The 12728-nt window shown below is 49.1% G+C and overlaps 1 protein-coding gene across 1 annotated transcript in view; it reads left to right on the forward strand.

Annotated features, from left to right (window-relative positions):
* The first annotated feature begins 368 nt into the window (after positions 1-368).
* PATL1 (PAT1 homolog 1, processing body mRNA decay factor) overlaps positions 369-12728 on the forward strand; it is a 230223-nt gene continuing 217863 nt past the window's right edge. Inside the window, exons 1-2 of the mRNA XM_075349144.1 lie at positions 369-475; positions 6558-6648. Coding sequence (XP_075205259.1) covers positions 461-475; positions 6558-6648 — 106 coding nt within the window. The 5' untranslated portion in view covers positions 369-460. The remainder of the gene's footprint in view (positions 476-6557; positions 6649-12728) is intronic.

Raw genomic sequence — 12728 nt, forward strand, 5'->3', positions numbered from 1 at the left:
ACGTAGCCAGTCAGGGACGCAGTGTACACATATGTGACGTGACTGACATTGATGGACAGGGCACGGCCGGTAATCCCCCATGTGGGCACTGCTACTGTGACAGGAACCGCCATGCCTGAGTACTGCGGCAACACTGTCACACGACAAACTTGTAATAACTGACATTTGTCCGTAGTAATAAAGTTACAGCTCTTGAAGTCTCCAGCAAGGCAAGGCCGTGGATTACGTCAGACGTAGATCACCTGGGCAACAGAACGAGCACGCTGATCACGCGCCGCGGGACGTAATGTACCAGAGGAGGCGAACACCCTGCAATACAGCCAATCAGAGAATACGGCGTCGGGAACGCGCTGCAGTCGGCAGCCAATCAGAAAATGGAACTGAAAAGAGGAGGGAGAGCGTGAGCGCGCCTGGCAGAGAGAGAGGGGGAGGAGAGCGCGAGAGTGGGAAAGCGAAAGACATGCTACGGTGTCAGGTGAGAATGGGGAATTGGGGGTGTGGAGGGCTGAGGATCGCAGTGCTGGGCTGCAGGGTGGAGGGGAAAGTTTCACCTACAGATATAGGGTGCTCATGTGTGAGCCCAGACGCCCAGCCCTGGGACTGTGGGGGCTGGTACAGCGGGAGGGGCTGTTGTCCTGGGCCAGTGTAGCTACATTGTTGAGCGAGGCATCTTGTAATTCATTAAAGGGGCGGTCGACTCCTAGAGAAGCCCCTTCCTAAATACTGCGGCCCCACATACTAACAAAAAGCCTAACCAGCCTTCTGCGCTGTTCTAGTGATAGTAAGGGTCTCTATGACCTGAAACGCGTAAGGCTGTTCTGATTTTAAACATGTATGTTTTTAACATGCTTTGTGAATAAAGGATGTCTTAATTTTCACTGAAGACTGGACTACGGGTGCTGGATTACCACTTACTCTTATGTAGATTGCTGTTCTAGTAATGTCTACACCGGTCGCCCCGGTTTGTGTGACACTGTTACACCACGGGTGTTCTGCTATGGTGAAGCCCTGCTGCCTCCTATCATAACAAAAAGCCTAAACAGCCTTCTGCACTGTTCTAGTAATCTCTACACCGGTCGCCCCGGTTTGTGTGACACTGTTACACCACGGGTGTTCTGCTATGGTGAAGCCCTGCTGCCTCCTATCATAACAAAAAGCCTAAACAGCCTTCTGCACTGTTCTAGTAATGTCTACACCGGTCGCCCCGGTTTGTGTGACACTGTTACACCACGGGTGATCTGCTATCTGAAGCCCTGCTGCCTCCTATCATAACAAAAAGCCTAAACAGCCTTCTGCACTGTTCTAGTAATGTCTACACCGGTCGCCCCGGTTTGTGTGACACTGTTACACCACGGGTGTCCTGCTATGTGAAGCCCTGCTGCCTCCTATCATAAGAAAAAGCCTAAAAAGCCTTCTGCGCTGTTCTAGTAATCTCTACACCGGTCGCCCCAGTTTGTGTGACACTGTTACACCACGGGTGTCCTGCTATGTGAAGCCCTGCAGCCTCATATCATAACAAAAAGCCTAAACAGCCTTCTGCACTGTTCTAGTAATCTCTACACCGATCGCCCCGGTTTGTGTGACACTGTTACACCACGGGTGTTCTGCTATGTGAAGCCCTGCTGCCTCCTATCATAAGAAAAAGCCTAAACAGCCTTCTGCACTGTTCTAGTAATCTCTACACCGGTCGCCCCGGTTTGTGTGACACTGTTACACCACGGGTGTTCTGCTATGTGAAGCCCTGCTGCCTCCTATCATAAGAAAAAGCCTAAACAGCCTTCTGCACTGTTCTAGTAATCTCTACACCGGTCGCCCCGGTTTGTGTGACACTGTTACACCACGGGTGTCCTGCTATCTGAAGCCCTGCTGCCTCCTATCATAAGAAAAAGCCTAAACAGCCTTCTGCGCTGTTCTAGTAATGTCTACACCGGTCGCCCCGGTTTGTGTGACACTGTTACACCACGGGTGTCCTGCTATCTGAAGCCCTGCTGCCTCCTATCATAAGAAAAAGCCTAAACCGCCTCCTGCACCTTTCTAGCAGTGTCTGCATCAGGCGCACGTTTCGTGTGATGCCGTTGCGCCATGTGTTCTGCTACTTGATCCCTGTAGCCAATCAGCAGCCTCTATATATTTGGAAGCCCCCCTGGCTATGAGAATGGGGAGGGACATGTGTGAATATAACTGTGCTCATGAACAACTGCTGTGCCCTTGCCGTCGGTCAGACAGGCTCAGCTACGGCGCAATGGTTAGCCATTCACACAATTGCTTGGACCCCAGGTTTTTGGGATCGGTTGGGAGTCCCAGTGGTTGGACTCCCAGTGATCATACAGAAAGTTATGTACCTCCAAAGTGATTTCTTCCATTTATCAGTTACACACTGGATAGGTGACAAAAGAATTTAAAGAGCACCTTTCACTCCTCCAATCATTACTGCTCAGTAATTATGGAACAAGTTTGTTTTTTATTCCTGCTCCCCTCCACGTGCTTAATGGCATAACTTTGTTTTCATATATTTTTATTAAAATAAGGTTAACAAAATAGCATATCAAATCCACACAATCAAGATATTATCATGCGTAGCATACCATTATTTGAATACATGTGGGGATCTATTGTATGAATAAAACTTTTCATCTGGGGAGGAAAGGTATAGGAAAAGAGAAAGGAGAGGGGAGGGGGAGGTAAAACAATTACTTTATTGGGGATGATAAAGGAGAGGAGGGTGGAGGCAAGGAAAAACAAGGTGAAGAGGGAGTGGGTAAAAGGAAGAACAATGAACGTAAACAAATCTCAACCATGTTAACAGGCTTCCATTCCAGGAATATAGGCATATTGTCAAGAAAGCATGACTGAAGGTTTGAATAAAAGGATTCATATAAAAAAGGTTTTTAAGTAGTTATAAATATTTATTTATGTAATACCTTGTATAAAACTATTCCAGTGATCCCATCTTCTGTAATAGGAGGCAAAGGCATTGTTAATGGTAGCAAAGTACTTCTCAAAGTTGTTGTGAAGAGAAGTAGTCTCTACGACCTCAGAGATAGTGGGCACCGTAGGTTTCTTCCAATTAGAAGCTATAGGATTTCTAGTAACTAGAAATAAATGAGTTAGGATAGGATTATATATAGGGTCAAATTTTTCCAAATTAAGTAAAAGCAGGGCCATTTGGGGAGTTACCTGAATTGTGGAGTTAGTAATCTGATTAATTAGATTAGAAATATTTTCCCAGAGACTCTTCAATCTGGGACAACGCCAGAAAATGTGAAGTAGAGTACCTCTCTCGTCACAATCTCTCCAACATAAAGGGGACGTCTCTCTATTAAATTTAGCAAGTCTACATGGAGTGAGATACCAACGCGAGAGAATTTTGAAGTGAGATTGATGGAGAGAGGCACATGCATTTGAAGAATAGGTTAGGCTACTTTCACACATCCGGATTTTTGCTCTGCGGCACAATACGGCGTTCTGCAGAAAAACCGCAACCGGCTTTTGTAACGCCGGTTGCGTTTTTTTTTTGCATAGACTTACATTAGTGCCGTATTGTGCCGCAGGGGCTTGCGTTCGGTCCGGTTTTTGCCGCATGCGGCAGATTTAGCCAATGCCGCGGCCGGATCGAACGTTCCCTGCAACGTTTTTTGCTCCGGCAAAAAACACCGCATCGCGCCGCATCCGGCCGCTGCGGCACATTTTTCAATGCATGTCTATGGAGGCCGGATGCGGCGCGATGCGGAAAAAACCCATCCGTTTTTTCCACTGCGCATGCTCAGTAGCATGCCGCAACCGGAAAAAAACGGACGGGCCGCATGTCAAAACTTATACAACGGATGCGGTGTTTTCGCCGCATCCGTTGCATAGTTTTCACAGCCGGATTGAGCCGCAGTGCTCAAACCGGATGTGTGAAAGTAGCCTTAGTGAAATGGCTTTCTGCCATTCCTCATCCGTAAAGCTCTTACCCAAATCTTTTTCCCATTCTAGCATATATTTGCTTTTGTGGAATGTTAGATCGTTATTGAAGTAGTTATAGATATTTTTACAACACCATAGGGACATTTTGGTTGGGTTACAGAATAACATGCAGGTTATTTCAGAAAGGGGGTTTGTAAATAATAATTTTATCTTTAAAATTTCCCTAAATTTGATGAGGGCCTTAAAGTCAGAGTCTGGGAGCTTGTGTTTGATCTTTATATCCAGGAAGTTTATAAATTCTTTTCCGTTAAAGATGTCTCCAACCGTTTTTAGATTTGACTCCTGCCATGTTGAGGGAATTTCTGAGTTATCCAGCATCGCCAAAATTTTTAGGGCAGTATTTCTAAGAAGATGATTTTTATTAAGATTAGTTGGAGTTTTTGACAAAGTTTTCCATGCTCTTATTGTAGCGTATAAAGTAGGGGAGTTTGGAGGTGGGATAGAAGGGTTGATTAGGTGAGTTAAAATTAAAGATTTTATGGGTTGGTAATTAACAGAGGACATCTCTAAATCCATCCAAGGAAATAAATTGCTTCCCTCTATTAGCCTCTGACTCTGTTTAATTAAGTTAGAAAGATGATAATTTTTAATATTGGGGAGCCCTATACCTCCCATTTTTTTCTGTTTGAGTAAAATGTTTTTGTTCACTTTTGGCCTTTTATAGTTCCAAATAAAGTCACTAAGTACTTTTTGGAGTTTGTTTAATTGATTTGCCGGGATCATTAAAGGTATGGATCTAAGGATATATCAAATTTTTGGTAATGCCATCATCTTTAAGAATACCACTCTACCCAACCACGACAAATCCTTATTTGCGGTGCGTGTCAAGTCGTTTTGAATATTTTCAATCAGAAGACTAATGTTATTGGCAACCATTTTTGTTGAATTTTTATAGAGGAGCACTCCAAGATAAGGCATAGATTCATTCTCCCATGAGTGGAAGCACCTATCTGTTTGATAATATCATTGTTGAGGTTGAAGTGCATCATTTTAGGTTTGTTTTTTTTTTGTTTAACTTGTAATACGATATTTGAGAGAACTTTCCTAGTATCCTAATAACTTCAGCAGCTGAGGTAATGTGTTCTTACAGGGATAATATCACATCATCTGTGAAGAGCCCTATCTTATGATGGGTGTTTCTAGTGTGAATACCCTTAATGTCTGGGTTACTTCTTATGTGCTCAGCAAGAGGTTCAATGGATAAGGCGAACAGCAGAGGAGAGAGGGGACACCCTTGCCGTGTACCATTAGAGATGGAGAAAATATTAGACATCTGATTGTTTGCAAATATTTTGGCAGTAGGATCTACATATAAGGCCATAACTCTAAATGGCATAACTTTGGAACAGAGGAGCATTAAGAAAAGAAAGAAACTGTTGCAGATAAGCATCAGTAATTGGAGGAAAAACAGTTTAAATAAAAATCTAGTGGAAGATGTAACCCAACCTGAGGGCCGTTGTGGCAGTTACTCTCATTAGCTTAACGCAGCCAACTTCTACCCAGTATGGATTGGACTCGGCAATTGCGTCTGCTCCACGCACCCTAGCAATGGCTCATATGCTAACACGTCAGCAGGATGAGCCAGATCCTTGATGTACAGGATCAGAGCTGGCACCGCAGTAACAGCCACTTGCACTTTGACTGGTATTCACTTGGGTAAAATGATGCCATTCTGCTCCTGATGCAATCAAATGACCTCCCACCTAGGCAGCAGCTCCAGTCAAAATGTTAATAAGCAGTCTGCGATTGCGAACAGCAGGTACCAGGGGTTTTGGACCACTGGGACTGGGTGATTTTAAATGTTGAACAGCTTTTAAAGAGAGATCAGTTTTGGATCCTAAAGAGCCAACTCTTTTTGTGAGCTGAGCCAAATGATCCAGTTCACCAAGAGTTGAACTGCTCACCACAAATACACAGAGCACAGAGATTAAGATAATGTACATCAGGGATCATTAAGGGGTTGAGGAGCCTTGTCACATGATTAACGCCGTCTTCAGATGTCTGATTTTTCTCGTATGGAAAAGGACGACTGTTGTTTATCAGTGTCTTGGATCCGAGTTTGAAAGAAAAAATAGTAAAGCGAAAGGCACTCACCGGAATAGCGGTGTCAAAAAACCTTTTTATTCCATCGACAAGTTATATTGTGAAGGCACAAGGGAAGGGGGGTACACAGCACGTCGGACGACGGCCGTTTCGCATGTTATCTCAACGCTTCCACGGGTCCACATTGACAAATGAATAACACAGTGCGTTATTAGCCGGTGAGTGTGGATAGTGCCCAGCTTTCCTCTCTGAACTGTTGGATCCGAGTTTCATCAGTGTTTGGTCAGTGTCAGATTTTCTCTTCAGTTTTATCAGTGATTTTTCACAGATTTAAAAAAAATAAATTACTACAAATGTTCTCCTGTCCATTGCAGCGTTTATCACAGACATCCATGTACTGTCTGTGGTTTTCACAGACCCATATATTTCTCTTCTATGGGTATTTGACTGTCCTTTCTTTGATGGTGCATGGCCGGTTGGCTTGTGAGGCAGGTTCTAGAATACTCACTTGTACCGTGCAGGTGACTAAACTACATTTTTTCTTTTAGTCTCTCGAGGATGGTGATGGCTTCCCCGATCTTGAGGAGGATGAGGAAATTGACCAGTTTAATGATGATACATTTGGAGCCGGAGCAATTGGTGAGTTGAATTTGTCTAGAGACTGTCTTGATCGTGCCTCATGGAGAGCATCTACTTAGGACAACTGGTACCTTGGTAATGCAAACAATACCACGGAGTGTCAGACTAATGTCTTAGCGTCATTTGTGGTCACCTTCCTATGTGTTTTACATTATTCTTGTTCCTCAGAGGATATGTCAATGATACATTTTGATAACATACATACATTTGTGGTAGTGGGTAAATTCATTCAGTTTCTCTACACTGATACCACATCAGCCATTAAAATGAACCTGTCAGGTCCAATATGCATCCAGAACCACGAGCAGTTCTGGGTCCATATTGCTAATCCCTTCCTAACCATCCCTGTATACACTAGTATAGATAAAGAGATATTTAGAAAAAGTATTTCTACAGATCTTATATCATATGCTAATGACCAAGGGGACTAGTCCCCTGAGCCTTAGTTCCCTGGCTAGTTGGCTCCATTAACATGTTAGTACACCCCTTTGGGTATGCTAACATGCTAATGAATGTGCATTGCCACAGGATGATCTCACTCACCTCTCCGCCGCAATCGCGTCTGACTCCTGGACTTCAGCTCAGTGCCCATGATCCCAGAATTCCGGTTTTGCGCACTACATGAGTTTGAAGCCATGACACGTACACATGGCGTCATAGTGAGTATGACCGAAACTCTGGGGTCACGCGCACTGAGTCGAAATCCAGCGTCGGGCGGCGATGGCAGCGGAGAGGTGAGTGAGATCATCCTCTGACGCTGTGCATTCATTAGCATGTTAGCACACCCACAGGGGAATGCTAACATGCTAATGGAGCCAACTAGCCAGGGGAACTAACGCCCAGGGGACTAGTCCCCGTGCTCATTAGCATACGATATAAGATCTTTAGAAATACTTTTTCTAAAGATCTCTTTTCCCTGCCGCCCATGACAGCACCACATGAGAGATAGGTTCCGCCCACATCAGGACAGGAAACCCACTGATAAAAAGGCGGTACCTCTCCTCCACATCAGTTTGGTTTCCTGTCCTGGTATGGACAACCCATTGCTGTCCCAGGTCCGACCCGGTGTGGAAGCCTGGTACTTACCTGAAGCCGGTGCTCGGGCCTGGCTGCACCCCCCCTCGGTCTCAGACCTCTGCGGCGGTGAGGCGCGGGCCTGGAGCGGGAGCTCGGCCCGGCGTCGCTCCAGGGATGTGCGCACTCACGGCGGCCGCTGGAAGGCTTGTCCCTGCTGTGCAGCACGCTGGAGTGAAGCTGGACGCTCCGGCCGGAAGTGACGCGATTCCATGGTGACGTGCGCAATGCGACCAGGAAGTGACTGGTGTGCGCATGCGCACTAGGATCCAAGATGGCGGCGCCCATGTAACGAGGGATCTCTGTTTCAAATATGACCGGCGCTTGGGACTGGTGAGTTTTTTCTCCTCCATTGTTACCATTATGGCAGGAGATTCACCCCGCAGCAAGGAGCAGCGCAAGGAGTCGCCACAGCGTGGCTCGGAACGCGGCTCTGCGGATCGTTCCCGGAAGGCTGTATCCAGTCCGGGCAGCGTTCGGTCGGTGGGTCCCAAGAGGTCCAAGGGAGATAAGAATCCGCCTCCTGATCCGGTATTGCCAGGAGTCGTGGGGGTGAGTGGACTTCGTGGTCTTCCATGTTTCTAAGTCCCCGTTTCCGTGTCCCCTCTCTTGTTAGGTACCGAAAAAATGTGCCTCCAAGCAGCGTCACAAGGAATGTGCCATATGCCAATCCTCCCTGTCTTCGGATTACACTAAGGCCCTGTGTGCAGGCTGTATCCAACAGACCCTACTCAAAGAGGGGCCGGGGTTCTCATCTGAATTGCGTTCCATTATCAGAGCAGAAGTACAGGAGTCCCTTAAATCCCTTAAGGGGGGCAAGAGGCGCAAGAAATCCCGTCATCCTAAGCTGTCTACTCCCGATTCCTCGGCGGGTTCGGCTCAGGGCTCTCGGTCGTCGGGCTCCTCGGGATCCTCCCCCTCCGATTCTGGCTCCTCTTCCTCTTCCGATGAAGGTGGTCGTCCTTGTTTCCCTACAGCAGACGTAGGACCTTTGGTGAAGGCGGTACGTTCGACCATGGGCATAGTGGACCCCAGGGGGCCCGAATCTACCCAGGATGTCATGTTTGGGGGCTTGGATTCCAGGAAGCGTAAGGGGTTTCCCATTCCCCAGAAGGTTCAAAGTCTCATTGCTGACCAGTGGAAAAAAGTGGACAAAAGGTTGAATCTTAGCTCTTCCCTTAAAAGGAAGTACCCTGTGGATGAGGAAGCGTCTACCTCTTGGGATAGAACCCCGAAAATTGATGTCGCTATTGCCAAGGCGTCTTGTTCCACTACCTTGCCGTTTGAGGACTTGGGGTCCCTTAAGGATCAGCTGGATAGGAAGGCTGATGGTTTTCTGAGAGGTACATGGGAGTCTACGGCAGGTGGCTTGCGCCCTGCCGTGACCAGCGCCTGTGTGGCCCGGTCTTTAATGGTGTGGCTTCAGCAGTTAGAAGACCAGTTGCGCAATGACACTCCTAGGAAAGATATTATCTCGTCCTTGCCCTTAATACAGGGTGCTGCTGCCTTTATGGCTGATGCCTCGGTTGATTCTTTAAGACTATTTGCCAGGTCGGCGGCGCTTTCCAATTCCGCGCGTCGGGCCCTCTGGCTGAAAACTTGGAAGGGTGATGTCCAATCCAAGGGGCGACTATGCAGCATGCCTTGTGAAGGTGCCTATCTTTTTGGCTCTGGCCTGGACGACCTCCTCACTAAGGCATCCGATAAGAAACAGGGGTTTCCAGTTTTTCCGGTGGCGTCCTCTCGCAGCCGGCCCTTTCGGAGACGTCAGTTTTTCGCAAAGAAGTCTCAAAAACCGCAAGATCAGTGGAAGGACCGTAGAAAGAATACCTCGGGCTTTCTCTTTGGCAAGCACTCCGATAATAAGCCCAAGCCCTCTCAATGACGCCTGTCATCAGGTAGGGGGTCGGCTGTCCCTCTTCCTCCATGCATGGCAGGCAATCTCCTCCAACAAGTGGCTCCTTCAGATTGTGGCGGAAGGGTTAAAATTGGACTTCCGTTCACCCCCTCGGGGGTCTCTCATAATAACATCCTTGCGGTCCCCAGAGCGGCAGATGGCCTTGGAAGTAGAAGTGCTAACTCTCCTCTCGAGGAAAGTCGTTCAGGAGGTCCCCATAGGTCAAGAAGGGGACAGCTTTTACTCCACTCTGTTTCTGGTTCGGAAGCCGGACTCCACCTTCCGCACCATCTTCAACCTGAGAAGCTTGAATTTGCATCTGGTGCAGCGAGCCTTCAAAATGGAGACCATGAAGTCAACTGTCAGACTGTTGTATCCAGGGTGTTTTATGGCGGTCCTCGACTTGAAGGACGCCTATTATCACATCCCTATTTTTCCGGCTCACCGGCGGTTCCTTAGGTTCGCACTACACGTCTCCGGGAGGCTGAGACACTTCCAATTCGCAGCGCTGCCATTCGGGCTTTCCATGGCCCCGCGGATCTTCACCAAAGTCCTCGCAGAGGTCATGGCACATGTCAGGGAACAGGACATATTGATCGTTCCGTATCTGGACGACCTCCTGATAGTGGGTCAGTCGGAGTCTCTATGTGCGGCTCATGTGACCAGGGTCATCGCCATCCTGGAAGGCCTGGGGTGGGTGGTGAATCTGCGGAAGTCCAGACTCCAGCCTCTCCAATGTCAGGTCTTCCTGGGTCTCGTCCTGGACTCTACGAGTCAGTTGTGCCACCTGCCGGTGGACAAGGTCACCAGGATCTTGTCCTTAATCTCTTCCGTAAGGAGTTGCCCAGGCATGTCCTTACGGCAGGCTATGTCGCTGGTCGGGACTCTTACCTCTTGCATCCCAGGGGTAGGGTGGGCCCAACTGCATTCCAGAATCCTCCAGTTGGAGGTCCTTCGGTTTCAGAGACTGTTTGGAGGCTGTTTGGAGAAGAAGTTGACCCTGTCTGCAGACTCCTTGCACTCCCTGGGTTGGTGGCAGGACCCCTCTCACCTCCGGACGGGGGTTCCTTGGCTTTCCCCGGTCACGGACACTATAGTCACGGATGCCAGCCGTTGGGGGTGGGGCGCCCATCTGCGCCAACAGGTGCTTCAAGGTCCCTGGGACGCTCGGTTGGTCAGACAGTCCTCAAACTACAGGGAACTCATGGCGGTTCTCAAGGCACTAGAGGGGTTCCTCCCCTTCTTGAGAGGTCGCCATGTTCGGGTCCTTTCAGACAACAGGGTGACTGTGGCGTACGTCAACCATCAGGGAGGCACCAGATCCCCTTCTCTTCTGGCTCTGACTATGCGCATCTTCCAGCTAGCCGAACAACATCTCTCCTCATTGACAGCTCTTCATATCAAGGGGGCGGAAAACGAGGAGGCAGACTTCCTCAGCCGGCACTGTCTCAGTCAGGGGGAGTGGTCCTTGGACCCGGGGGTCTTTCGCAAGCTCACGCTTCTATGGGGTGCCCCTGTTCTCGACCTGTTCGCTACCAAGGCGAATCGGAAAGTGGACAGGTTCTGCTCTCTCAACCCCCGAGACGATCCTGTTGCCCTCGATGCCTTCCAGATGTCTTGGTCTCACGGCCTCCTGTACGCGTTTCCTCCCCTGATCCTGTTGCCTTCGGTTCTCCGGAAAATCCGGACCGACAGAGCGGAGGTTATTCTCATCGCCCCCTTCTGGCCGAAACGGGCATGGTTTTACTGGCTGCGGACACGGTCTCTGGTGGATCCTTGGGTTCTCCCGGACGCCCCTCATCTCCTGTCCCAGGGCCCAGTCCGTCACCACCCCGACCCGGCTCTCCATTTGACGGCTTGGCGTTTGAGCGGCGGCTGCTAGCTCGACGGGGGTTTTCCTCTTGCTTAATCGATACTCTTCTTCGCAGTAGGAAAGTAGTCACCACGGCCATTTACGGTAGGGTCTGGAAGCGCTTTCTCCTTCAGTCGGGGGCTCGGGCGGAGGGCCCCCCTCCTATCTCGGCTATTCTAGAATTCCTCCAGAGGGGGTTGGAATTGGGGCTCTCCACCAGTACGCTCAATGTGCAGGTATCGGCCTTAGGGGCACTGTTTCATTGTAGTCTGGCACAGAATGAATGGATTTGCCGGTTCATTAAATCTAAGTCCAGGTCTGTACCTGTTCAGGCTCCCAGGGTTCCCCCATGGGACCTTAATTTAGTGTTGGATGCCCTCACAGGGCCACCGTTTGAGCCCTTAGGGGAAGTCCCTCTCAAACTGCTGTCCCTTAAGGTTTTTCTCCTCGTCGCACTCACCTCGGCCAGGCGGGTGGGGGATCTCCAAGCCTTGTCTGTGGTTCACCCTTATACCCAGATTCTGGATGATAGGGTAGTGTTGCGGACTGATCCCTTCTACTTGCCCAAGGTTTCTACACCTTTTCATCGGTCCCAAGAGATCGTGCTCCCTTCCCTCTGTGACCCCCCCTCGGAACGAGAAGGAGGCTAGGTTACACACGTTGGATGTCCGGAGGGCCTTAGTCACGTACCTAGATAGGACTAGGGAATGGAGGAAGTCTCAGGTCCTGTTTGTCACTTTTCAGGGGCAGTCCAGGGGGCATGGGGCTTCTAAGGCTACCTTGGCCAGATGGGTCAGGGATGCCATCGGTTTGGCGTACTCGGCTAAAGACGCCACTCCTCCTCCGGGCATAAGGGCGCACTCCACTAGAGCAGTGTCTACGTCTTGGGCAGAGAGGGCGGATGCCTCTATTGACCAGATCTGTCGGGCGGCTACTTGGTCGTCTCCTGGGACTTTCTTTCGGCACTATAGGCTGGACTTGTCCTCCACAACTGACCTTTCCTTTGGGAGACGGGTCTTGCAGGCGGTGGTCCCTCCCTAAGGTGGATGGTCTATATAAATCTCTCATGTGGTGCTGTCATGGGCGGCAGGGAAAAATCTTAATTACTCACCGGTAATGGGATTTTCAATAGCCCATGACAGCACCCTTAGTTCCCCCCCTATTCACTGGTTGTGGGCACCCTTCGGGGAGTGTTAGTTATGGGTGTTTTTCCTTGGGTGGTGGTATGATTAATCTGTTTGTTGTGTTTTGTTGGTC

This window comes from Anomaloglossus baeobatrachus, chromosome 5, assembly GCF_048569485.1.
Source record: "Anomaloglossus baeobatrachus isolate aAnoBae1 chromosome 5, aAnoBae1.hap1, whole genome shotgun sequence".
NCBI lineage: Eukaryota > Metazoa > Chordata > Amphibia > Anura > Aromobatidae > Anomaloglossus > Anomaloglossus baeobatrachus.